Below are 24,800 nucleotides of genomic sequence, written 5' to 3'. Positions count from 1 at the left end.
CCAAAAAAAAAAAAATTGTTTTAATTAGCTAGACATGGTGGCATGTGCCTGTAGTCTCAACTACTTGAGGGGGCTGAGGTGAGAGGAGCACTTAAGCCAGGGAGGTTGAGGCTACAGTGAGCTGTGATCACTCTACTGCACTCCAGCCTGGACAACAGAGCAAGACTCTGTCTTGGAAAAAAAAAAAAAAAAGTAAGAAAACATTTTTTTCTGCTTTAATAGAATGAAGGCAAAATCAGATGATTATTTACAGAAAGGTACATGTTCTGCAAGGAAAAAAATAACACTTGGCCTATAAAAACTTAGATCAACAAAGGAATGGAAATTATCCTAACTTTTAAAATGCAAATCTTCAGTAGGGGGTACAAGTGGGAGTATCTGACAGCCTGTTATCTTACAAGGAATACCTTCTCTTTGTAAAATAGAGGCTTCTATGTCTTTGTGAGAAATTAAAAACTGTTCAAAGAAACTATAGTGCTGTGGAGGCAGCAAGCAGGTTATCATACAGACAAATCACTCTGTCAATTTATTTCCACACGGAATGCACACCACATGACCTGAGTCCTTCATTTCTGCCAAAGGGAATTATGTCTATTCCAATGAGAACAGTTTTCCCACGGGAGAATGAGGCTCCCATTCCCTCACTCTACGGAAATGAAAATGATGATGACAATGATAACAATGGCAGCAGATGCCATTTATTGCAACTGTATAATGTGAACTAATCACTTTCCATGAGTCACATCATTGAATTCTCACAGCAACAAGGTAAGTGCTATTATTATCTCCATTTTGCAAGTGAGGAAACTGAGGTAAACAGGAAAGTGAGTAACTTGTGGATGCTCATAAAGCTAGTTAAACCAAAAAGTCCAAATTCAAATACATGTCTGTCTGATTATGTTTCAGACCTTTTTTCCCTATGACTAATTTGTATTTCAAAAAAGCCAGCTCTAGAATTTGTTGCTATTATTATACTTAATAAAAAACATCATAAAAAGTCATTACAATCACTGAGGTTTAGAAATGTAACATTTTCGTATTTTCATCCAACCACAATAATTTGATACAGTGAAATGAGTTTAACAAAAAGTCCTAGAATTCAAGAATTACGCTATTACAATAAACAACTTACCTTCATAATTGCATGCAGTATGTTCACAGTAGGTCATAAGGGGAAAATTTTTGTTTCTAATTTGGAAAATGTTTTGTTAGATAAACTAACATTGACTTGTCAATGTAAATGCATAATTTAATGGACTGTCATTCTTGCTAGAATTTGTTTTGCTTTAAAATGCATTCTTGTTACAGAAATCATGTTAAGCTAAATAAGGCATTCTTTTTACGGAAATCATGTTAAGCTAAATAATATAGCAATTTCCAGGCAAACTGTAATGCATATTACTTACTGTTAAGTAAAGCAAATACACATATGTAGAGTTTTACAAACTCTTCATTATAAACAATTTCTTGCATTTGAGAGGCAGTTTATGCTTTTCAAAGAGTTTTCACACCTGGTACCTTGTTTCCTGTTTACAGAAATCCAGTGAGGAGAGAAGGCATTCATTAGCCTCACTCAGCCAATGAGGGAATCTGGAAACTAGGCTAGAAGTCCTGACTGATAGAACATCATAATTTACAGATGGAGTTGAGACTAAAGTCTCCTGTACCCTTCAGAACTGCATAATACCAAATGCTTAGGAAGTGTGTGTGTGTGTGCGCGCGTGTGCGCGTGTGTGTATGCTGCCCCTCCCCAGTGCTTCTCTATAAAGCAAGTAAAAATGATCATGTATCATTCCTCAAGGGCACTTGGAGGTCCCCAGAATGTGTCCTGGAAATTTTCTTGGCCAGTATCCCATCTCAGAGGGATGGCTTATCCCAGCCTGTTATGGTTTGAATGGTGGGGTCTCCACCAATATTCATGATGAAACTTAATCCTCAATGCAACAGTATTAAGAAGTGTGGTCTTTGGGAGGTGATTAATCACAACGGCTCCACTCTAATGAATGGTATTAAGACCCTTGTGAAAGGGCTTAAGGTTGAAGGGAGTGCTCTCTTGCCCTTCTGCCTTCCACCCTGTGAGGACACAGCAACAAGGTACCATTGGTGTCTAGTGAAGGCTGCTTGTGGAAGCTGAGAGCAGCCCTCACTAGACACCAATGCTGGTGCCTTGATCTTGGACTTCCCAGCCTCTCGGACCAGACAACACAAATTTCTGTTCTTTTTAAATTACTCTATATCAGGCATTTTGTTATAGCAGCAAAAACACACCAAGACATTATCCTAGATCCAGCTTATGTGAGACTGAATGGAAAAAATTTCCCTCAGCTGGATGACACTATGGCTAGAAAGGATAGCTTATTATCACCAATTACAACAGGTACAATTTTCTGAGTCCCTCAAAAAATGTGCTGTGAAATTCACCAATAGTATCTCATGTAATATGAAACATCCTGTGAAGTCAAGTATTATGATCTCCATTTTATGGATGATAAAACTAATGCTCAGATTGCTTAATAACTTACCAATGCTTCTACAATAAATTCTTAGCACAGCCAAGATTTAACCTCATGTCTATTTGACTGGCTCCTATGATGGCCTGGTGGATGTTAGAATTCAATGTTTTGGGCCCGATCCTCTTGCCTTACTCTGTGGCTGTTTACACAGTGATGCATACATCGTTTGCCTATCTGAGGGGTGTCAGGGAGTGTAGCTGATATATACAAACATGTTTAAAAGAAACATTTTCAGATATTTTCTTAAAATAATCTAATTTAGACCCACATTAATAGTTGTGTAGCCAAATCAGTTAACAAGTTGGCTAAGCCTTCATTAGGCTATGTAAAATCATCTAAAACAAATCACCTGACTTTCAAATGTTACTCTCTTTCTTCCTACATCTTTTAACTTTAGATGATACAAAACAGCAAAAGACACACGTTCTCCAAATCCAGATGTGACAGATTTAGACACAGTCTAACACTGAAAAACATGCCATAATATGATGAACTTTATTTTTTAAATATCTGTTATTCTTTTCTCTTTGCTTGAGAACCACTACTTAAATGATGACCTTTATTACATTTGAAAAATTTAAAAAGAAGCTATTTAAATGAAGCCAAACTTTTTCAAGGAGGAAAATAGCATGCCACACAAAAATAAACTGAAACCCAAAAGGTCAAACGTACATGGATCCATCCCAGAGTGAGGAGATCATGTTGATCCTGCACATTGAATAATTCCTCTACATTCTCCACGTCACAATAGTCTGGTCCCGCAGACTGCTTTGGCACAATTACATGAGTAATAGTAAATTCATTATGTGTCTAAAAAACAAGTAGCAGAAAGAATGACATGCATCTGACAGAAAAAAACAAAAAAACAACTGAACAGGAAGTGCAATGTTTAAGACTAAAGAGTCCCCCAATAGGGGTGTGTGTCCAGGTACAGGGACCACTTACATTTATCACTCCCTGTACCTGGACACACAACCGTTCCCAATTCAAAAACAAAGTAAAAATGGATTCTTTGCCAAAGGTTTGAGACTCAGTTGTTTGTAGCTTGAAACCCACTTTCACAATAGAAAACATAACATAAATAGGAATTTGCATGCCAGGCTTCTGTGGAAGTTTAGTTAATAAATGATGTCTTGATATATCTGTAATGGAAAAACTGAACAAAACAAGGACAGATTTGTTTGGAGGGGGAGATACTAGTTAAATAATTTTGTGGTGTTACCAAAAGGCATTTCTTAGGGTTGTGAAGGTTGATGGTTTTGTTTTTATATTATTAATTATATTTAATGTCACTTCAAGATTTAAGACATTCTTCGAATGTTGCGAGGACTCACTAGGATCTTCTGTAATTAAGATAATGTTTTGGATTTGCAATCAGATGAAGAGAAAGGAAAAAACAAATTACCCCCCTTCGGCAAAAGATAAGAGTTGAGAGGAAGAGGGTTGTGAAGTGCCATGGGATCCTGAAGGAAGAGATGTTTTGTGCAGTGAGAGGCTGTCTTCCCCCAGGCAGGCTGGCCTTTCTCCATCCAGAGGACCATCCTCTCTCTAGCCTTAGGGCTTTCCTGCACACTATGCACTGCTCCTTTGCCCTGATTTCAACTCTTCCCTCCATCCAACCTCCTCCTTTATGTATTCTTCAGGCCTAGCTCAAACATCACTTCTCAGGGAAACCCTTCTCGACCCTTCAGACAAGGTTAGATTTACCAGTTACACACTCCCATGATTCCCTGCACTTGCACAGACAACACTCAGTCCCACTTATCATTAGTCATCTGTCTGGGTCTTCACAGCATCATAAGTATCGTGAGGCAGGCTGTTGCAGGACACCAACTGCTAATACCCAGCACATTGCCTGGCACATTTAGATATTCGGTAAATGTTTGTCTGACAACGGAGTGAATGAATCACTAATGAATCAATAAATCAATCTGAATACAACACATGATGTGGGGGTGGATGCTTCAATAGCACACTGTCTCCTTAAGTGCAACAGAGGTGACTGTAGATGCCCATTCTCCTGTGCTTATGGCTTCCTCTCTCTTGGAGGGAAAGCGATGACAGAATACTGGAATGCAGGAGGAGATTGTGTACTGAATACAATGTAGTATTATTCAATAAAGCAGAGGTTCCTAAACTAAATTTTGAGGACTGAAAATATACCTGGACCCAGATATATAAACTGGCACTCAAAACAGACTATGAAAGGACACGCCCAAAGAAACATTATTTATCTTTGTTATAGATAGGAAATTGAATGCATCTCCTTTCTTTCATCTCCTTCTATTATGACATTGTCTTTCATCACATACTTATGATGACATTTTCCATAATTAAATATGTCCTCGCCTATACGCTTTTATTGAAACTACTGCCTTAAACTAAGGAAACAATAAAATCCTAGTTTTATTCCATGTATATCTCAAAAAGGATAGCAAGATAATACATGCCACAGATAAAGTTAATTATACGAATGTATGTGAAGCTAACAATTGCTATGAAAATTTGATTTGGCAACCAGATAGATTTGGAAATCTGAAGACCTATATTTCATACCATTTTTCTAATCAAAGATTTAATTTATAGGTTGATCCTTAGGACAAGTTTTTATAGAGTCTCTGAAATTTTACAATCTATTTTCTTGGAAGGATCATTCCATTAATAATGACAGTAGTTTTATAAAGTTAATCTGTGTAATGTTAATTTCATAATACTGCTAACTCTTAGCATGCTTTTATTCTGTTCCACTTATCAGAAGAAATCTAGTACTATTAAAAGTATCCTATGCAGATATATATATACACACACACATATATATATATAAATATAAAGATCATACCAGTTTTCCACAGAGTATTCCACAGGTTTCTATTCCTCTCACTGTATTAGATTCTGCCAGCTGCAGAAATTTGTGGCAAAGATCTTTTGGCAAAACTACACATCGCAGTCCTTCAACCACTAAATCTAAGAAATAAAAAATGGAGAAAAGGCTAAAAAACAAATTGTATGTCCCATCTTTCAAAATTGTTATTGGCAAGCAGCTGCAGTTGGACATACATTTCAAAAATAAAAGTATCGGGTGTTCCACTTTCCATATTTTATTTTAAAACTCTTAGAAGTAAACATTAACTAGAAGTAAAATTAAATTATGTATATAAATTATTTTATAAGCAAAGTGAGGCGGTACCAGCACTTTTACATGTTTGTACCTTGGGTCAACTACTTACATGTTATTTTATCTTTTGACATGAAGCAAATACAGGGTTAAATGCAGAGGCTGCGTAGAATGCATCTCATACCCCATCAGACATATGATAAATATCGTGTTTTACCACGTTACTTATGTCTTTATGAAAGTTGGTGATCAGCAAGTAAAAGCACAACGTTTTGGTAAACAATTAGCAGTAAAGTAACTTTAAAAATGGTTGCCTATTATCACTCATTTCAAATAAATGGGAACACAAACTCCATCTGACAGTGTCTGTGAAGAAGAATTCTGTATTTTGGAAACCTGCCAGCACTGATCTGGCAGTACGGAGCAGCACTAATTCTTGCAGAAACACACAGGCCATTTGGAGGTTAATTATCTATGTGTATGGATTCTCTCAGTCTAAGGATGATGCTAAACATACTGAGTATAAACATTTATTGCTGAGCAAAGGTCTGGATAAACAATTTTCTCAACACCTTTTCTCTTCAGAAAGATGGATGTATTTAAGATGTATGTGTTTCTTAGATAAAATACATAGAAGACAAAAGTACTGGAAATTCTTCTCATTTAAAATCTCTTCAATGACAAAATACTTCCCATTAATGATAGAGTCTCTGCTCTATTGGGGGCATCATATTTCCTGAATTTTAAGGTTATATACAGTAAAAGCCAGAGAGTATTGAAAGGTTAGTTCTGTCATGCATACCATATTATGCAGGGGTCCTACTACAATTAGTAATGAAATGAGGAGGACCCTCCCAGATGCTATAGAAATATGGTTCCATCCGATGAGCCTCAGTGTCTCACGGGGGTGCATTTCATCACTTACTCTGAACAGCACTTAGAGTAGCAGCTGGCGTTAAGGCCCTGTTTACAGGAGGAGAGTGGCTAGCATAATTGGTTGCATCACTTTTATTAGGTTGATCTGCAAATACATTCAGCAAGGAATTGTTCTGGTGTGTGGAAAAGCAGGACAAAGCGCTCCCATCAATCTGCTCCGACAGCCCCGAGGTTTGCTGACTTCGCGTCTGACCTCGGGCTAACTCTTGCTTCTTGAGTTGATCTTCGAAAAACAGAAACTGCTCCGATTCTAGCTGCTGCTGGCGCATCTGAGCAATCCGCTTCCTTTCTGCCTCTATCAATCTCTGATGCTCCAGTTTTTTGAGAATTTCAGCTTTATATTTGTTCTATAAAGTGTGGCAGCCGGAAGAGAAGGTTAGTTTCCAAGGAAAAACATTGAACTGGAATTAGACATTTTCAGTCTTCAAGCAGACAGAGAAAAGGCTAGATACTTTGATACATCCACAGGGACACTCAGGGAACAGTGGGAGAAATACATAGCATCAGGGCAAAAGCCCCTTGATCTGATTAAGACAGCAGTTCTAAATCCACTGATATTTTACCAGAGACAGGCCATGACAGTCAGGATCCCTCCATTCCCTTATGCTTTTAAAGACTGGAAAATCGACGTGAAGGTTGTTTGCTCAGTCAGACCGACAGGACCATATGACACAAAATACCTCACCCCTACTGCACTTTCAATATAGTGACCACTAGCCACATGTAGTTATTTGAAGTTGATTAAAATTAAACAAAATTAGAAATTCAGCACCTCAGGCACACTAGTCACATTTAAGTACCCAGTAGCCACAGGTGGCTAGTGGGTACCATATTGGAAAGTGTCAAACAGAACATTTCCATCATCACAGGGAGTTCTATTGAACAGTGCTGCCCTAGAACCTTTTGCATTTGACTCTAGAACTCATACTCTGCTGGAAATTTATGGATAAGAAGGAATCACTAAAAAAAAAAAATGGTTGTTAAAATGTGTTCTAACCTTCTCTGTCACCACTAACCAAGAGTTTTGCTAAAAATGAGGAGTCCCAAGCTCTCCAGTCCTAACAAAATATTCAGGCTTATTAGGTCAGATAATATGAAGTATTAATGAGCCTTTCAAGTGATTTTGATAGAAGCTAGATTTGGGAGCTACCATAAGATGGCGGTAGCATAGGGGACACAGCTTATAGCTGCACATTCAGGTGCATACAAATCACCCTGGGGCTAATTGCAGTTGCAAATCCTGATTCAGAAGGTCTGGGATGGGGCCTGAGATTCTGCATGTCTAACAGTCTTCCAAATGATGCTAATGCTGGCTGAAGCAAGGGCTCACAGGCATCGCTGTTCATCTCTCTTAGGCTCAGTCCTGCTATTCTAACCCCACAGAGATTTCTACATGGGACACTACCGTAGGCTATGAAGTGACTGGTATCAAAGGCAGAACATGCAACAGCTGCAGAGCCTGTTCCTCCCAGGAAGATCATGAAGAGGAAGATCACACACATTGCCGACTGTGGAAGGGAGACTTGAATTGGGCTTTCATCTGCCTTGCTGTTGCTTTGTCTTACCCTCCAAGATCATTTCTATCTTTCATATTACAAGTCACATTATTAATATACACACTTCAGGGACAATTCCAATTTCAACATTCCCTCTACCACTTCGCTAAAACTTACCACTCAAATCAGCCTTCCACCTTTGCCCACAGAAAGTCAAAAAGCTCAATGAGCATTCTCAGAGCTGATGAGATTGAACTGAAGTGGGAGTCAGTGAAGGTGGTAACTTCCAAAGCAAATAAAACACAAACAAAAAAGCAAAATAGCTTTATAATAATGCTATGTTGAATGTGAGTATCCGATACACTGACTGGCCAATTTCTTCTTCCAATGCCTTTCTGCCTCTCAGACATTATCATAATGTTCACTGTTTATTAATAACAATCCAGAAGCCACCACTTTTGGGTGATACAATTACATTTCAACCACATGGTTAGCTGTTATTCCATCTCAAAGCAATCCTGACGGTAACATTCTAAGAATCAAATTCACATTTCTGAGGCCTACATCATTAGGCATACCAAAAACTATATACTGCTCTCCCTACCTCCTACTGGCTGTTCATCTGGCAAAAGAGCAGCCATCTGGCTCAAGGTTACATTGGCAAGAGTCGATCAAAAAGTTCTACTTAAATCGCTGTAGGAAATCTCTTTTCTAACACATTGCTTTGTTAGATGTTGTAGGGAAATGGAAATACCACATTGTTGGTGCAACTGCTTAACCTGGATATCAGCATAAATTTTGTATTGGTTTCACATCACTGAATCTTTAATTTTTAATTTAAATGCACAGAACATTTCAAAAACTCATCACATAAAAATGAAATTCAAAAACACTTGTACATAAAATAGTCATGAAATAAATGTACCAAATGAACTTACTTTGCTTTGCAAATATTCTTGGTATTCTACGTTGTATTTCTTTAAAAGGTCGTTTTTCAATTCATCTGTCCTTGGGAATGCAATCTCCTTCAGTTTCTTTTAAAAATATATATACATATTGATTAGTGGGATTTTCAATACACTCTTTCAGATCATCAGGTGAGAAAGAAAAACAGCTGGTAGGTGTGTTGCAAATAAAGTCGTGAGTAACCAAAGATGATGGCAGAAAAATAAATCTTTTTTATGGGTCCAAAATATAACTTTCCAGCAGAAAAGAAACACTATTATTCCTTTTGTAAGAACTTTCTTGGCCCCACTGATTAGATAAGCATTTTGTTATAGCCCAATGCTATAAAAAGTAAATAGCTAGAACTTCGTGGCTACCTTTGTGGTACCCCATTTTTAGACAGTGAGTTTGAGATCAATCATTCGTTCTACAGTACATAAATCATGTAGCATCAGAATTAGAAGGGATGTGAGAGAATATATGGTGGATAGGGATTTCTACACATGCTAGACTGTAAAAAGAACAGCTGGGCACTTTTTGTAAAAATACAGATTCCCAAGCCTAATCCAGATCTACTGAATTAACACCTAGAGAAGCGGTCTGGGAATCTGGATCTTAAACAGCTTCCTCAGAGATTCTTAATGGCAGGAATATCTGGGAATTCTTATAAAGTCCAACTACCTCTTCCTTTTTAGAGGTGAAGAAGCAAAGGCCTGGAGAGATTGAAAGTCCTGTTCGGTATCATGCAACCAGCTAGCGGCCCATTTAGGACTGGAACTCAAGTCTCCTGACTCTCTAGCTCTTTCACCAAATTTCGATTCTCTTAATCCTTTGTCATTCATTTATGTATTTATTCATATATCTATTCAATAAGCATAAACAAGGGAAAATGTATATGGTTTTGGAGAATTTTTCTCCTACAAAAAAAAAAATAAGCATAACCCTAAATTATAGTACATGAGTCACCTTGACAGCCTGGCACCTTTGGTTTCCAAACAGAACTCTCTGAGGTTGAATGAACAAGAGAATTGAGGGGAAGTGTTACACAAAGACATGATAATAAATGATACTTCAGGTAAGTGACTGTAGACATTAAAAAAGTTGACTGGGCGTGGTGGCTCATGCCTGTAATCCTAACACTTCAGGAGGCAGAGGCAGGCAGATCACCTGAGGTGAGGAGTTCGAGACCAGCCTAGCCAACATGGTGAAACTCCATCTCTATTAAAAATACAAAAATTAGGCTGGGCGTGGTGGCTCACGCCTGTAATCCCAGCACTTTGGGAGGCCGAGGCGGGTGGATCACTAGGTCAGAAGTTCGAGACTATCCTGGCTAACATGGTGAAACCCCGTCTCTACTAAAAATACAAAAAAATTAGCCAGGCATGGTGGTGTACACCTGTAGTCCCAGCTGCTGGGGAGGCTGAGGCAGGAGAACGGCGTGAGCCTGGGAGGCGGAGCTTGCAGTGAGCCTAGATCGTGCCACTGCACTCCAGCCTGGGTGACAGAGCGAGACTCTGTTTCAAAAACAAAAACAAAAAAACCCCACAAAAATTAGCTGGGCATGGTGGCAGGTGCCTGTAATCCCAACTACTCAGTAGGCTGAGGCAGGAGAATTGCTTGAACCCGGGAGGCGGACGTTGCAGTGAGCTGAGATTGCGCCACTTCACTCCAGCCTAGGTGACAGAGCAAGACTCTGACTCAAAACAAACAAATAAATAAATAAATAATGTAGATGACCATTTGACAAAATCTGCATTTTGCTTATGCATCCTCAGGTCTGAAAAGACTCATAGGAAAGCCTTTATTTCATTATTTGGTGAAGTGTTTTTCAAAAATTATTTAAAATTTCATGCTACAATTAGCTTTGTGTACATGATTTTATCTTCCTTCATAGAAGACCAACACAAGCTATTAAAGACAAATAAATGGGAAACATTGTAAATGCTTATTTAAAAGAATATATTCACGGCCAGACATAACCAAAATTATAGATATAGCAATTATTGGTGATAAACAAATCATTTAAAAATTGATGATAAATTGCAACACTCTTTTTCCTTGATAGTATTTTAGCCTTCCACCTCCTGCTTCCCCCACAACACTTTATAATCTATAGTTACAGTTCTATAAGATGTAAATAGCTAGAACTTCGTGGTTGCCTTAATAACTAACACTAATTTTCAAACAGTTATTGAGTTCAGGGCTGTATAAAATAATCAAAAGCAGCCAAAATGACTGTCTGAAAAACGTTCGGAGAAATATACAACATTCTCTTAATCTCTGGGAGAGATTACTGTAAAATAATTCCTTCTTCACACAATTAGGTAACATTTTTCTTTCTTTCTTTTCCCCCAGCATCAATTAGACAAACCACAGTGGCTCAGTGATGATCATTAAACGTCTAAGAAAAAAATCGAAACATCATGGTTAATGGAATGAATTTCTCGTGCTCAAACTCTCAAGAGAAAGAGAAAGGGGAGGAAGGGGAAGGATGAATCAATAATGGATACTTATAGAGCATTTGATTCCACAGTGGATAAGCAAACCCATAATACCTTCATAATATCCTGCTTTTCAGGTACTGCACATTGCTGGTAATCTCGATGGTTAGGAAGCTTTTCTACAAACAAGCTAAGAAAGAGAAAACATGTTCTTAGCATTATGTAACAGCAAAAGCTCAATAATGCTTTCTAATAAGGGAATGAGCATCCTTTTTCAAAAATGACATGTTTAATAACTTATTTACCTACAGTCTTTCCATCTGCCTTTTCACTAAAGTCTGGCATGAATATTATTTTGGTATTAACGGTTAAGCTCAACAAATTAAGCACCAGAGCTAACAAGGTTAAGGTCAGGGTACTCTCTAAACAGATCAAGTTGCTTGATCTTTCTCAGGTACTGCATGCTTAAACCCAAAAGAGCACCACCTTACTTTTGTGTACTGCTGGCAACACAGACAATCACATAAAAATATCAGAGCATGGAAAGAGTGGTGTAAATTCCTTCTCACTCTTGAAAAAAACTCAAATGACCACTGATGAACCAGCAGCGCCATCATGTGTGTATCAAAAAACTCTTAACTGAAAACTCGTAACTAAAAAAAGTAACAACCAGAATCCCTAGTGAATTAGGAGGTGCTAATTAGGAATTCATTATTTTTCGTCAGCATTTGAGGAACAAGAGACAGCAGCAGTGAAAGGAAATTCCTACAGGAAACCAGGTGCATCGCTTCCAGGTAAAGTGAAGAAACTGCTACCACAAGGGCAGGGAATTCTCTTTTTTATGCACCGATGTATCCTCAGCCTGAAGAATAGAATCCAGCTCATAATAAGTGCTCAATAAATATTTGCAAAATGAATGAATAACTCTTCCTTGAAAAATCATAATGAGCTGTAAATGCTGTTTCTGAATAATATGCCTTATACTTACTGATTCTGTAAACCAAATAATACACACATATACTCATCATTTAATTTCCTCTGATGACAGGCTATAGGTTAGACAGAAATGTTAGAGTAATTCCCATTTTAAATGAGAAAATTAAGGCTTAAAGAAGCTTTAAAAGTTGTTAGCTATCTAAGCCTTTATAAATAGAATAAATTCAAAGACATTTAGAGTAGAGGGGACCTCAGAGATTTTCTCCCCTAAATCTTTCATTTGTAGATGATGAACTAAGGCCCAGGAAGAATGAGTGAATTACAAATTATCACACAAGATAATTCAAATATTTTGATTACACAATAATTCTGAGATATAGGGGCCTTTTCCCTTTCACCAGGCTCACAATTACATAGGAGCACATGCAAGATCAGAGCAGAAGGTGAAAAAGAAATACTATTAATTGGTAACTTATTCAGAAACAAAATTTATTGGAAAAGCTTGGCTATCAATGGTGGAGAATAAAGTGGTTTTCCCAGGTAGGGTAAATACTGCCAACCATTCTCTAAATTTTCAAGTTCAGAAACTTGGATAAAATGCAGATCTCACTTTGTATACGATGTAAACCACCTCTAATTTTGCCCTTGGTAAAATCATGGAAGGCAATTTTTAAAATATTGTATCTTTCAACTTCTTAAATGTTCTCAGGCTAAGCCCCTGACTAAGCTAGTGAAATTATATGTGAAATAAGCCAGGCACAGAAACACAAACACTGCATGATCTCACTTACAATGTAGAAGGAATCTAAAATAGTTGAATTTATAGCAGGGCAGAGAGTAGTAAGGCGGCTATTAGAGTTCCAGTGGGTGAGGATAAGGTAAGGGGTGAGATGTTGATCAAAGGATACAAAATTTCAGTTAGACAGGAGGAATAAGTTCAAGAGGTCCAGTGTATACGATGATTATAGTTAATAACAATGTATTGCATAATTATGCAGCTTGGGTCTGGCACAGTAGCTCATGCCTATACTCCCAGGACTTTGGGAGGCCAAAGCAGGAGGATCACTTGCATCCAGGAGCTGGAGATCAGCCTGGGCAACATAGTAAGATCCCATCTCTACAAAAATAAAAAATTAGATGAGCATGGTGACACATGCCTGTACTCCCAGCTACTTGGGAGGCTGAGGTGGGAGGATCACTTGAGCCTGGGAGGTCGAGGCTGCAGTGAGCTATGATTGTGCCGCTGCACTCAGCCTGTGCAACAGGGAGGCCCTGTCTCAATAAAAGGACTGTGAGGTAATAAATATGTTAATTGGCTTGACTTGGTCATTCTACAATATAAGCATATATGTATCAAAACATGTTGCACACCCACAATATATATATAATTTTTGTCAATTTAAATCAAATTAATAATAAGCTAGCAAAAGTAATCACCATGTGACTTTCAATTAAAACAAAAAAAAGAAGGTTCAGCTTAGAAGATATAATTATTGATAACAGGACATCCTTTCAACTAGTAAGTTACCAGATTTATAGTAAGGCAAGTCCAAGTCCCACTTCCGTTAACTCTTCAACTAGGATATGGCACTAACAAATATCTGTCTAATAGGAAATTTGATAGTTTGATATGGCTGTTTTGATGTAGCCACTTTTACTCAACATTTTGACAGCTCTTTTGTACATAGTGCTCTTCACAGCCAAATAAAATGTTTTTAAAAAAGAAATAATAAATGCTATATGAAACTTGAATGAGTTTCCTGAACCTATCCCTGAACCTGAATCAGATCTTTCCTGTGTCTCCCAACTTGTCCCCCAGACTCAAACCACCAAATCAATTTTTTTTAATGTTGATGACATGCTCTAGGTGTTTTAAGTAGAGCTGCACTGTAGTTCCTGCTTTCATAAAGCTTCAGTTTCTGAAAATCGCATGAAAAAATGCGATGGAAAATCGCATGAAAAAATAAATTATATTTATGAAGAGTGAAGCATGTATTAAATAGATTATTGTGCTGGCCTTGGAGCCTCCTGCCTTCCCTGACCCTAAGCATCAGACATGGTGTTGGGATGCCTGTGAGTACATTAGTCGGTAATTTAAAAACCTGAACATTTAAAGCTCTTAGAGACTGTGCAATTGGTCTGAATATGAAAACATTACTGATACTCAAACTGCCACATCAAAATAACTATGTAAATATTTTTCCAATTTTCTCACTTCAGAGGCCTTTAAAAAACTTACGTTATAAATTTATTATAAAGAACAAAGGCATTTTCCAAATTTCCTTCTTCCAAATACACAGACGCCATCCTCTCCATCTCTACTCCAGACCTAAAGTAACGTCGTGGAGTGATGTCTTCACTGATGGTGATATTGCAACCAAGTTTGCTTAGGGCACGGACTCGTTCTTCTGGGCTTAGGGAAACATCTGTATGGTCAGGCATAGCAGCTAACTTTTTCTGCAAAGCAAAATTTAAATCTCTGATTAACTGCCGATTAGAGTAAGAAAAGGGTATGACTAATATTACAAGATGTATTTTCTTTATGAGGAACCTAACACCATCATCTAAGGAAATCTTTTCATAAGTTAATGATATGATCAAAGTAAAGCACTTTTGGGTAAACACATGGTTTATACAACAAAAAGACAAACCTCCAGGGTAAACATACAGTTTTATTGGAGTGGGATCTCACTTTAGGTTTCAGGGTACAATTATCTGGAAGTTCCAGGGTATGCAAATGTTTCAGGTCATTTTAGGTAAAATATCATTGCTCCTCATATCCCTGTGCATGCTTCTATCTGGGATCATGTGAAGCAGGTCATAAGATGAATTCCTGCCATTGTAGGGTTCATGTCAGTCTACTCTGAACGGTCTCCAAGGAGGTAACTTGGATTCAAGTTACTGTAAAGATTCAGTTCTATTCCAGAATAAGTGTTGTTTAGTAAGAAGTTTTCAGGGCCTCTCTGCATCTTCGTTGAGTTAAAAAAAACAAAAAACAAAAAACACAAGTAAGTACTGGAGAAACCTTTTTAAGCATAAGGATGCCCCTCCCATTTTTTTAAAACATAAAAAGAATCTCAGACGTCCGCATAATAGTAATTACACTGTTAAATTAGTCCTTAACCAAGAAAATAATGATATGTTACTAAGAAATGTCAGTGATAGTTAATTTGAATTTTATTAATAAAAACAGCGTCTATACACTTTTGGTAAAGCACAGAACATACACAATTCAGAATGATTATTCAATAAAAAGTCAGTGCTTCAGAAAGGAAATTTTCTCTGTTAAGTGCCAGATAGCAAGTATCTTAGGCTCTGCTAGCCATATGGTTTCCATTGCAACTTGAATTCAGCTCTCAGCATGAAAGTCACCATAAACAATATGGAAAAAAATGACCCTGGCTGTGTCCCCCCAATTTTTATTTATAAAAACAAGCAGGTGGTTTGGCTCTTAGACCATAGTTTGCTGACCCCTGCTTTAGATCAGCATGTTTCAAAGCATGGTCCATGTACTGGCAGCATCAGCATCAACTGGGAGTTTCTTATAAATGCAAATTCCTAACAGGTCTCACCTCAGACCTACAGTCAGGATCTCAGGATCTCTGGAGTTAGGCTGGAGAACTAATGCTTTAATCCATCTTTCCAGAGGTACTTACGAATGTACAGTCTGAGACGCAAGGCTTTAGACCAACCACTTCTACCATTGCTGGATCTCCCAGAACAGAGTGAGCCTAGAGCAAATTTAGCTTCTCAAGGCCTCCTTGGTCAGTTAAGGGTAGGTTGCAAGTCTGACTACTGTGTGGGTGGAGCACTTAATTCAGGTCTGTAGAAAGCTATGAAAGAAGTCAAGGTAAGCATACTTTTAGTCTAGCCATGAATTACTGAGCCAACCTTCAGGGGCAGGGCATAGTGAATTAGATATCTGGAGTTCTTCCAATGCCATCTGGCCTACTTTGGTGGTAAATGTATAGCCAATAGAACCCTAGAGATCTGAAATGATTCTTGGTCCTAAAGGTTTAACATGTAGCCAGAGACCCATAAACTTGTTTCTCAAGGCTTCATTAAGTAAGAACCATACCATGTCCCTTGTACGTTTTATTATATGGCTTCACCACATCAAAGACAGAAATTGGAGTTCTGAACTATGAGCCTCAGCTTCAGTATATGGTCTTTTCCAGTTGAGATGTCTCAAATCCTACAGCAATCCATCCACTTTTCCCTAACCATACTCACCTATAGAACTCAACAGCACCAAAATAAAATATTGTCATTTGACCACAGATAATTGCTTCAATGACATCAGAAAATGACTAGAAAAAAAAAATCTATGAAAATCAGAATGTCTTCTAAAGGGGGTTCCAGCCTCTCATATGTATAAAAGTAATGTGTTCATATTTTACTACTATATAGTCCACACAGAGTTATAATTATTTCTGTACAAATGTGTCCGATCCCTTATGAACTCCTTGGGTTTTTAAAAGGGATCACTTTCCATTTATCTCTGTTCCCCGTAGCATCTTCCCTGACACATATGTGATAATAAGTATATCAAATAAAAGAGAGAAAGAAGTGAGAGAAGGAAACAACAAGAGATTATAATTAGTTTTTTCCCTGAAAATGAAAATCAGATTGATTTTTCCTCTTCTAAATGGTCCTATCCTTCCCAAATTTAAAATTCATTTCAAAGATAAGCTAGAAAATAACCTAAAGTCTTCATCAATCTATAGTATTTTTTTTTTTTTTTTTTGAGACAGAGTCTCATTCTGTCGCCCAGGCTGGAAGTGCAGTGGTGCAATCTCAGCTCCTGCAACCTCCACTTCCCGGGTTGACGCCATTCTCCTGCCTTAGCCTCCCAAGGAGCTGGGACTACAGGCGCCTCCACCGCACCCGGCTAATTTTTTGTATTTTTAGTAGAGACGGGGTTTCACGGTGTTACCAGGATGGTCTCAATCTCCTGACCTCGTGATCTGCCCGCCGTGGCCTCCCAAAGTGCTGGGATTACAGGTGTGAGCCACTGCGCTCGGCCAATCTATAATATTTCATTTGCATGCAAGCTTCTTGGATGAAAACACAAATTTTCCAGATACAAAGTCTTTGTGTTCATTTTCACAGTGACATACACAATAAAAATTGTAATTCTTGTTATATAATGTTCTAGAAAAACACAGAAGACATCTCATAAGGATGACTCCTTCCTCTGAAGAGGTGGAAATGGGTCAGTCTTTATTAACCATAGTGGAACAACAACATGGGGACAGAAAATGAAAACATTTCTGCAACTATCTACTTTCCAAACATACTCTGAAGACAACTAAGCTCTGTGAAGCACTTTCTTGGTCAAGAAAAAACATCAGGTCAGAACCTATTTCAGTACAAGAACCAGGCCCTCTCTTTCTTTATGTCCTGGTGCTAGTCTCTGTGCGTACAGGGTATTTAGTATACTGCAGCCCATGGGGCTACTGGTACAAGGTCGCTGTGAGTGGTTGGGAAGGGTCATCGGGAGGAGGAAAATGGGAATGACAGTTTCCATTTATTGTATCATCCTGGTAGGCTAGGAGCATCAAAAAATATTGTTTCCAATTGTCATTGGGCAAAAAGTACAAAATTAGGGCCATGGAGGTTACATAATGTGTCTATATTCACACTCAGAGACTGATCTAGGACACAGAATAAGCCCATGTGATGTAGCTAGAGAAAGTGTGCACAGTGCTGGGCAGTGAGGGGAAAAGTGAGAAGAACAAGAGCTTCAAGTACAAAGACATTTACACAAGGATCCAAAGCAATACCTAGGTGTTATGTATGTTTTTCTCAGCTAACGCCACACAAGGTGAGCCTCCAATTTTTATCTATATAAAGAAGCTGAAACACAAAGAATTTTAAGTAGCTCCTCAGATATCAACTCTGAAATTCTTCTCTCTGGTGTTTTGCCAAAGGACTACACTCCTGGAATCTAGCTAGATAAACTAAAATTTTAGACTTTTGTGGAAAATAAAAAGTATTTTTAAGTCTTACAAAGATAGCTTTATTAGTCACTTCCTCAAAGGAGACAACCACACAGATGGATGAAAAACTACAAGTGCTAAACTTCTTAAAGTAATTGTGACTCATTTCACATTTGTATGTTTTTGTTCTTCTTTTTGGGCTTTCCAACCAAATGTTAGATATCAGCTGGTGCGACCTACCAGAGAATTCACAGTAAAAGGCTGATCCATGCTGTCTTATCTGTGAAATGAGGATGTTCACTGTTTCTTCTCAATCACTTCATCTGTTTCAAAAACAAGAAGCAGAACTAAAGTTATTTTTTGAGACTCAAGCTTGAAATCCCAAATCCCAGGGTTATCTCTGCCTCAGACAAACAGGAACAAATGGAAATAACGTATATAACCTTAAGTTATAAGTTCAGAGTGTTCAGAGAGACTGTGGGAAATCTCTTCCTGAAAATATAAAACTGCAAGTGGTTATGGTTTCTCGAAGCTGACCTCTGAAAGTGAAAGTGTGAAAATAATTAACATTTGACTGGCACCCAGTATGAATCTTCTGGGGGATACCTTACTTAGAACTCTATGCAAGGTTATAAAGTAGGTTCGCTTTCTTCAAAGGAATAAAGAAGATCATATTGATTATGAGCATGGACTGTTAAACCTAGAGCCGGTCTGGATTTAAACTCAACCTTAGAACTATGACAGGCAAAATTCTAAGATAGCTCTGTGATTCCTGCCTCTTGATATCTGTCGGTTTGTATAATCCTCTCTGCTTGAGTGTGGTTAAGACCCATAATTGGCTTCTAACCAACAGAAGATAGCAAAGGTCATGTAATATTATTCCCATGATTATGTTGAATCATATGGCAAAGATGAAGAGATATTGTAAATATATGAGTCCCCCCTAATAATGTTAAGTTAATTAAAAGAAAAATTATCCTGAGTGGTCTGGATCTAATCAAGTAAGACCTCTAAAAGAAGTAGATTCTCTCCTGTTGGCCTTAAACACTCAGCCACCACAAGTTCCAAAGCTGCAAGGAAATTAATTCTGCCAATGACCACACAAGCTTGGAACATGACTCCAAGCCTCTGATGAGACTCTAGCCCATCTCAACAAGTCAGCTGCTGCCTGTGAGACCATGAGCAGGGGACCTAGATAAGCTGTGCCTAGACTCGTGACCCAAAAAGCAGCAAGATAATACATGTATATTTAAGCCATTAATTTCATAAAAATTTGTAAAGCAGCAATAGAAAACAAATACGCTTAGCTGTGTGACTGTAGGGAAGTTATGTAGACTGTCTGCGCATCTACAAAATCGGTGAAACAGTGGTTCCTACATCACATGGTTGTGCTAGGATCAAATGAGTTAGCACATAAAGTCCTTAGAGTATCAATAGCTCCCAGCATATAGTCAGCATTTTATCAATGTTAGCTATTATTAGAATCTTTATTTTATAGTTGAGACAATTGAGGCTCAGAGAAGTCAAGTGAATGTACCTAAGTTCAAATATTAATTCAATAAATGTTAGTAATTCCCATCCTTTTTATGCTCGTTTAGGTCAAGCTCTGCCTCACCACTTTCCACTTCTAAATTTATTTTGTCCTTTATACCCCACTCATCACTTAGATGACTTTGAACATGGATCATCTCCTGACTTCCTCATTTAGGAAACAAGGGGTTAAGATGGATTATTTTCAGTTATAATATTCAGTGATTCTAGAAATCTCAGAAGTAGATCAATCAACACCTCCAGTGCTATTTTCTGGCCTAAATCCATGGTGGAGGAACCCTTCAAGAAAAATTACTCTTGTATTCCAGTCTTTCTCCTCCATTGTCTCCAGTAATCCCTGGGGTAAACACTGAACTCTAAGCCTGCAGGCTACAAAAATGCCCAAGAAAGAGAAAACACGGTTCATCACAGTGCAGTTTAGAAGTCGAGTTAACAATGTTGGCACCACTGAATGTAGGCAATACCAACTGAGGAATTAAAACTTCTCAGTGAGAAGAAGTATATCAGGAAAAGACGTTAAAAGAATTAAAAAGAAAGAGCAAAGGTTTATGGGGAATGTGAAGCTGGGGAGGGAGAGGAACAAGGAAACACTAGTTAAGTCACTTATTAGGACCTTATAAAAGAGTAGAATTGGCCAGACACAGTGATTCACACCTGTAATCCCAGCACTTTGCGAGGTCGAGGCAGGTGGTTCACCTGAGGTCAGGAGTTCAAGACCAGCCTGGGCAACATGGTGTAACTCCGTCTGTACTGAAAATACAAAAATTAGCCAGGTGTGGTAGTGCACACCTGTAATCCCAGCTACTAGGGAGGCTGAGGCAGGAGAATTGCTTGAATCCATGGGGCAGAGGATGCAGTGAGCCGAGATCACGCCACTGCACTCCAGCCTGGGTGACAGAGCAAGACTCCAGCTCAAAAATAAAATAAAATATAAATAAAAAAGAGTAGAATTATTTATTGCTCAGATTCATAAAGAGAGAGCATAGACTTTAAAAAGTTGAAAATACTAGGATAGGGGTTTTTAAACTTTACTGCATCTAAAATCACATAACCCTGAGATCTGTTTAAAATACAGTTTCCTAAGACCCACTCTAAGGATTCTGAATCCATCGGTTTTAAGCCCACAAGTAGGTATTGTCAGATATGGCCCAGTGATTCCAACACATGAGGTTTCCAAACAATACTTTGACAGACACTGCATTTCAGAATGAATTAAGCAGGATTCTTAGTTGCAGGCAAAGGTCTGACTCTTGAATTCACAGAAGGATAACGAAGAAACACAAACTTCTAGGAGGGCCAGAGAAATCAGGTTTGGAAGCTACATATCCAAGAACACTGCCCCAGACTACACAGCAGCATTGGTCTGGTGAAAACACCTCTGCTATCTCTATCACTTGATGAACAGAGGATTCTACAGCTTCTACTACCAACCAGCAACTCCAGCAACTAGCTGCTACCCTGGGAATAATGTGCAGCTGCCATGTACTTCTCTATATGTCTAGTTTCTATTTCAAAGCATGAGATGTAGGTGTCTGACTGGCAGAGTCTGGGTCCCATGCCTGCAGCCTGGCTGAAAAGATGGCCGAAGATGTAAATATCTAGCACTTTATCCTCCTGTAGGAGGCAGTGGGATATGCCAAGAGAGTAGAGGTGGATTCAGGGGTGGTTGACCAAAAAACAATGGTAAGTGTGAGCAGAAACAATGAAATAAACATCTCCGTAATGAGCTTCCATATGTATGAAATGTTTAAACATATTTTAAACATCAGAGTTTATTAAATTACTATAGATAAAAACTACTCACTCCCACATATGAATATATTCAAAATTCAGAAATAGAAGCCAACTTCCCCTCAAATCTAAGATGAAAGAAGTTTACAGACTGGTCAGTAACTATTTTTTAAGCCATTTATTACCTGATGGTCTTGCCTTAATTCCTTTATTTTTTGCCCCCAGTCCTGGCACTTACAGTTGCATTATAAACAATTGCCAATATCAACATACACAGGTGTGTTTTCTAGTTCAGTGGCTCTCAAAATATGGTCGAGGTTCCCCACAATCCTGTCAGGGAGTCTGTGAGGTCAATATTACTTTCATAATATTACTAAAACATTATTTGACTTCTTAAATATCAATCTTTCACAGTTGTATAGTGGAGATTTCCAGAGGGTACAAGAGTTAATGGAATGCTTACTTGCATACTCTTATAAATGTCTGTTTTGATTTTTAATACAGTAAATATAAATAGATATAACTCACATAAACAAAGTCTTTTAGTGTCCTTAGTACTTAAGAGTGTAAAGGGGTTCCAAGACCAATAAAGTTTGAAAACCATGGCTCTAAATCAACAATGCAAAGAAATAAACAAAATAAAAACTCACCATGCTACCTCAATCTAATCAGAAAAAAAGTGGGCCAGGAGAATCTAAAACAGGAAACATTAATGGCAAGTACCACTTTCCATTTGTGCTACTGTGGTCTTACTAAAACAATGAGAAAATTTGAACTGAGGGTACAGTAAGAGGTACTTCACCTCATAGTACTTGAGATCCACAGATGCTAACTAATGGGAAGTATTCAGTATCATGCAAGAATAAAACAAATTCCCCCTCCAAAGTGGAGGTCCAAAGCGCTAGAAAGCACATGGTGCAAACAGCCTTTGGAGTGAGATAAGCCTGGGTGTGAGTCTAGGCTCTATCATTTGCCTGCTAAATATCCTTTACCGAGCCCCCTCCAAGGTTTACTTTCCTCATTCGCCAGGGGGCTTGTCACGGCCCCACTTTACTGCTTTCAGCGTGGCTTAGAACTAATGGAAAACATTAATCAGAAACGCCTGTTTTAATCTTAGCCTACTCCCTAACCTCTACTTCACATTCTTGTGGCTTGATAACAACTGAAGATCTGAACTGCAGCCTTGTGATCTATTTAACCTGTAAGATACCTCTTGACAGTTCTTGCTTCAGAGCTCTTGCCTTCTTGCTTTTATTGCTAGCCCCTTTTCCTGACCATAACCTCCAAAGACATCATTTTTTTTTCTTTAATCTGTCCTTTTATAGAAGAATAGGGGAGTGTCTGATTTCTGTTAATCCTGACTCACAAGAATAAGGGGAATCACGATGTCAGAATCCTACATATTCACAGTGAGCACATGGAGGCCAACTCCTGTCCCAAAGATTCAGCTAACAAGTAACTCCCAGAACCAACTGAGCAGTCGACTGTGCCCAGAGGGGATGTGGCAAAAACGTCATTCATGAGTGGCCTGGGAGGGGGCAGGTATCCTCTCCAAATTGATATTTCACAGCTCTGAGCTTGTAACAGTTTACTCTCTATATAACCATAGCAAAATCCTCTTGGCTTTTGTGTCCCTGCAATGTCTCCAAGTCTGAAGTCCCCCATGGAAACATGGAAGAGTCTCAACAATTCTGCCCTTTAAAACTAGCAGCAAACAATGCAAGAATGAACAGAGGAAAATATCTGACCTAGCATGGTGCTTATTTTGTGATTTTTTTCAGCCTTAATTTTCTTAACTTCTTCCTTCCTTCCTTCCTTCCTTTTTCTTTTTTCTTAAAATAGGGTGTGTGTGTGTGTGTGTGTGTGTGTGTGTGTGTGGCAAAGTTCAGAATCCTGACCCATTTTCATCCACAGAGAAATATTTTCCAGATTTCAGAAAGGTGACTATCAGGCAGCGAACGGTCTCCTAAGAGACTCAGCACACAGTAAAGAGCCAGCGAGACCATTACCCAAATGTGCCATTTTCCCCCAGGCACTTCTTTTGACTTGAGTGCCCTAGTGACCTGGATAAGGAGATGTGGCCCACTGGCAGCTAAGAGAGGACAGAGTACCTTATACTTCCTCCTGGAGTTTCATTTCTAATTGGCCAAACCAACAGCCACTGGGTTAGTGGTCATGTTTTCCAGGAAGAATATGGTGCAATTTACTCAGTTGGAGATAGATAAAGAAAATTATTGTAACTGAGCCTATAGGCTTCAATGACCTAATCTAATTTAGATAAAGGGAGGTAAAGGGTCATTCCCAGGTCTAAATGACAGAGACACAAAGAAGGATCTCCTGAGTCACAGTCTTACAGATTGAGCCCTACTTCAGGAAAAATAAATAAATCTAGGCCCACCCTTCATTTCCCTTTTGAAGGATTTTAAAAATTCAGACGTCGTCAAAAGCAAAGATTACACTGATTTGTTTTTACACTTCTCTTCTGTAATATCTGCAATCAGCAATATGCTGTGACCTAGATGATACATTATCTGTACTAAAATATTGATAAGATAAAAATGAAATGATCATAATATCAGAAATAGCTTTTATTGGATTTTTTCCCATAACTGTAAGTACTATATATGTTCATTTACAAGGTGCCAGGTACTTGTCTGTTACTTTTAGAGGTATATTCCACATTAAATATACCAGTCACAACAGAATGGTTTCTATCAGATCAATGAGCAAGAATGCAGTTGTTACAGGAAAGATGATTAAATAAACCACTTCTGATGTATGTGTTAAATTACTTGGAGGTAGATCTAGGCTACTCTGAGTGCAAGCAAGTCACACACTGGGCCATAAAATAATTATTTTGCATAGCGTAATACAAACTTTTTATCCAGCCACCAAGATGAAGTAGTTCGGTGCCCTTAGCATGAAGAGCTCAGGTTTGGGGACCATATACTACTTTAGGAGGATCCAGTTTCTATCACTAGTCAGGAGTGTTAGAGCAGCTTATTTAACCTTTTTGTGCACCTTAGCTTCATCTATTAAATAGGGCTAACAACAGCGTTCCAGAAGAATTTAACTAAAGCTTAAATGAGGTAATATATAAAAGTTCCATTATAGTTCCCAGCTTGCAGGAAGAAACTCAAAGAAAATCAGTTCTTTCTCGCAGAAAATGTTGGAAAGGTGAGGTTAATGACCTC

At 38.3% G+C, this 24,800-nt stretch overlaps 1 protein-coding gene across 4 annotated transcripts in view; it reads right to left on the bottom strand.

The window, feature by feature from the left end:
* STAMBPL1 (STAM binding protein like 1) overlaps window positions 1–24,800 on the bottom strand; it is a 43,630-nt gene that overhangs the window by 3,788 nt on the left and 15,042 nt on the right. For 3 of the 4 annotated variants that reach the window (XM_033215813.1, XM_033215834.1, XM_033215824.1), the window contains 7 exons: window positions 18,565–18,647; window positions 14,622–14,839; window positions 11,561–11,636; window positions 8,999–9,094; window positions 6,554–6,911; window positions 5,353–5,477; window positions 3,186–3,323 (listed from right to left, as the gene is read on the bottom strand). In XM_033215813.1, the coding sequence (XP_033071704.1) occupies window positions 3,186–3,323; window positions 5,353–5,477; window positions 6,554–6,911; window positions 8,999–9,094; window positions 11,561–11,636; window positions 14,622–14,839; window positions 18,565–18,594 (1,041 nt within the window). In that variant the 5' untranslated portion in view covers window positions 18,595–18,647. The remainder of the gene's footprint in view (window positions 1–3,185; window positions 3,324–5,352; window positions 5,478–6,553; window positions 6,912–8,998; window positions 9,095–11,560; window positions 11,637–14,621; window positions 14,840–18,564; window positions 18,648–24,800) is intronic. The other variant, XM_033215841.1, reaches the window with a different exon arrangement.

The sequence above is a fragment of the Trachypithecus francoisi genome, unplaced genomic scaffold, assembly GCF_009764315.1.
Source record: "Trachypithecus francoisi isolate TF-2019V2 unplaced genomic scaffold, Tfra_2.0 Contig00586, whole genome shotgun sequence".
Taxonomy (NCBI): Eukaryota; Metazoa; Chordata; class Mammalia; order Primates; family Cercopithecidae; genus Trachypithecus; species Trachypithecus francoisi.
The sequence above is the reverse complement of the archived record's forward strand: the minus strand, read 5'-3'. Positions and strand labels throughout refer to the sequence as shown.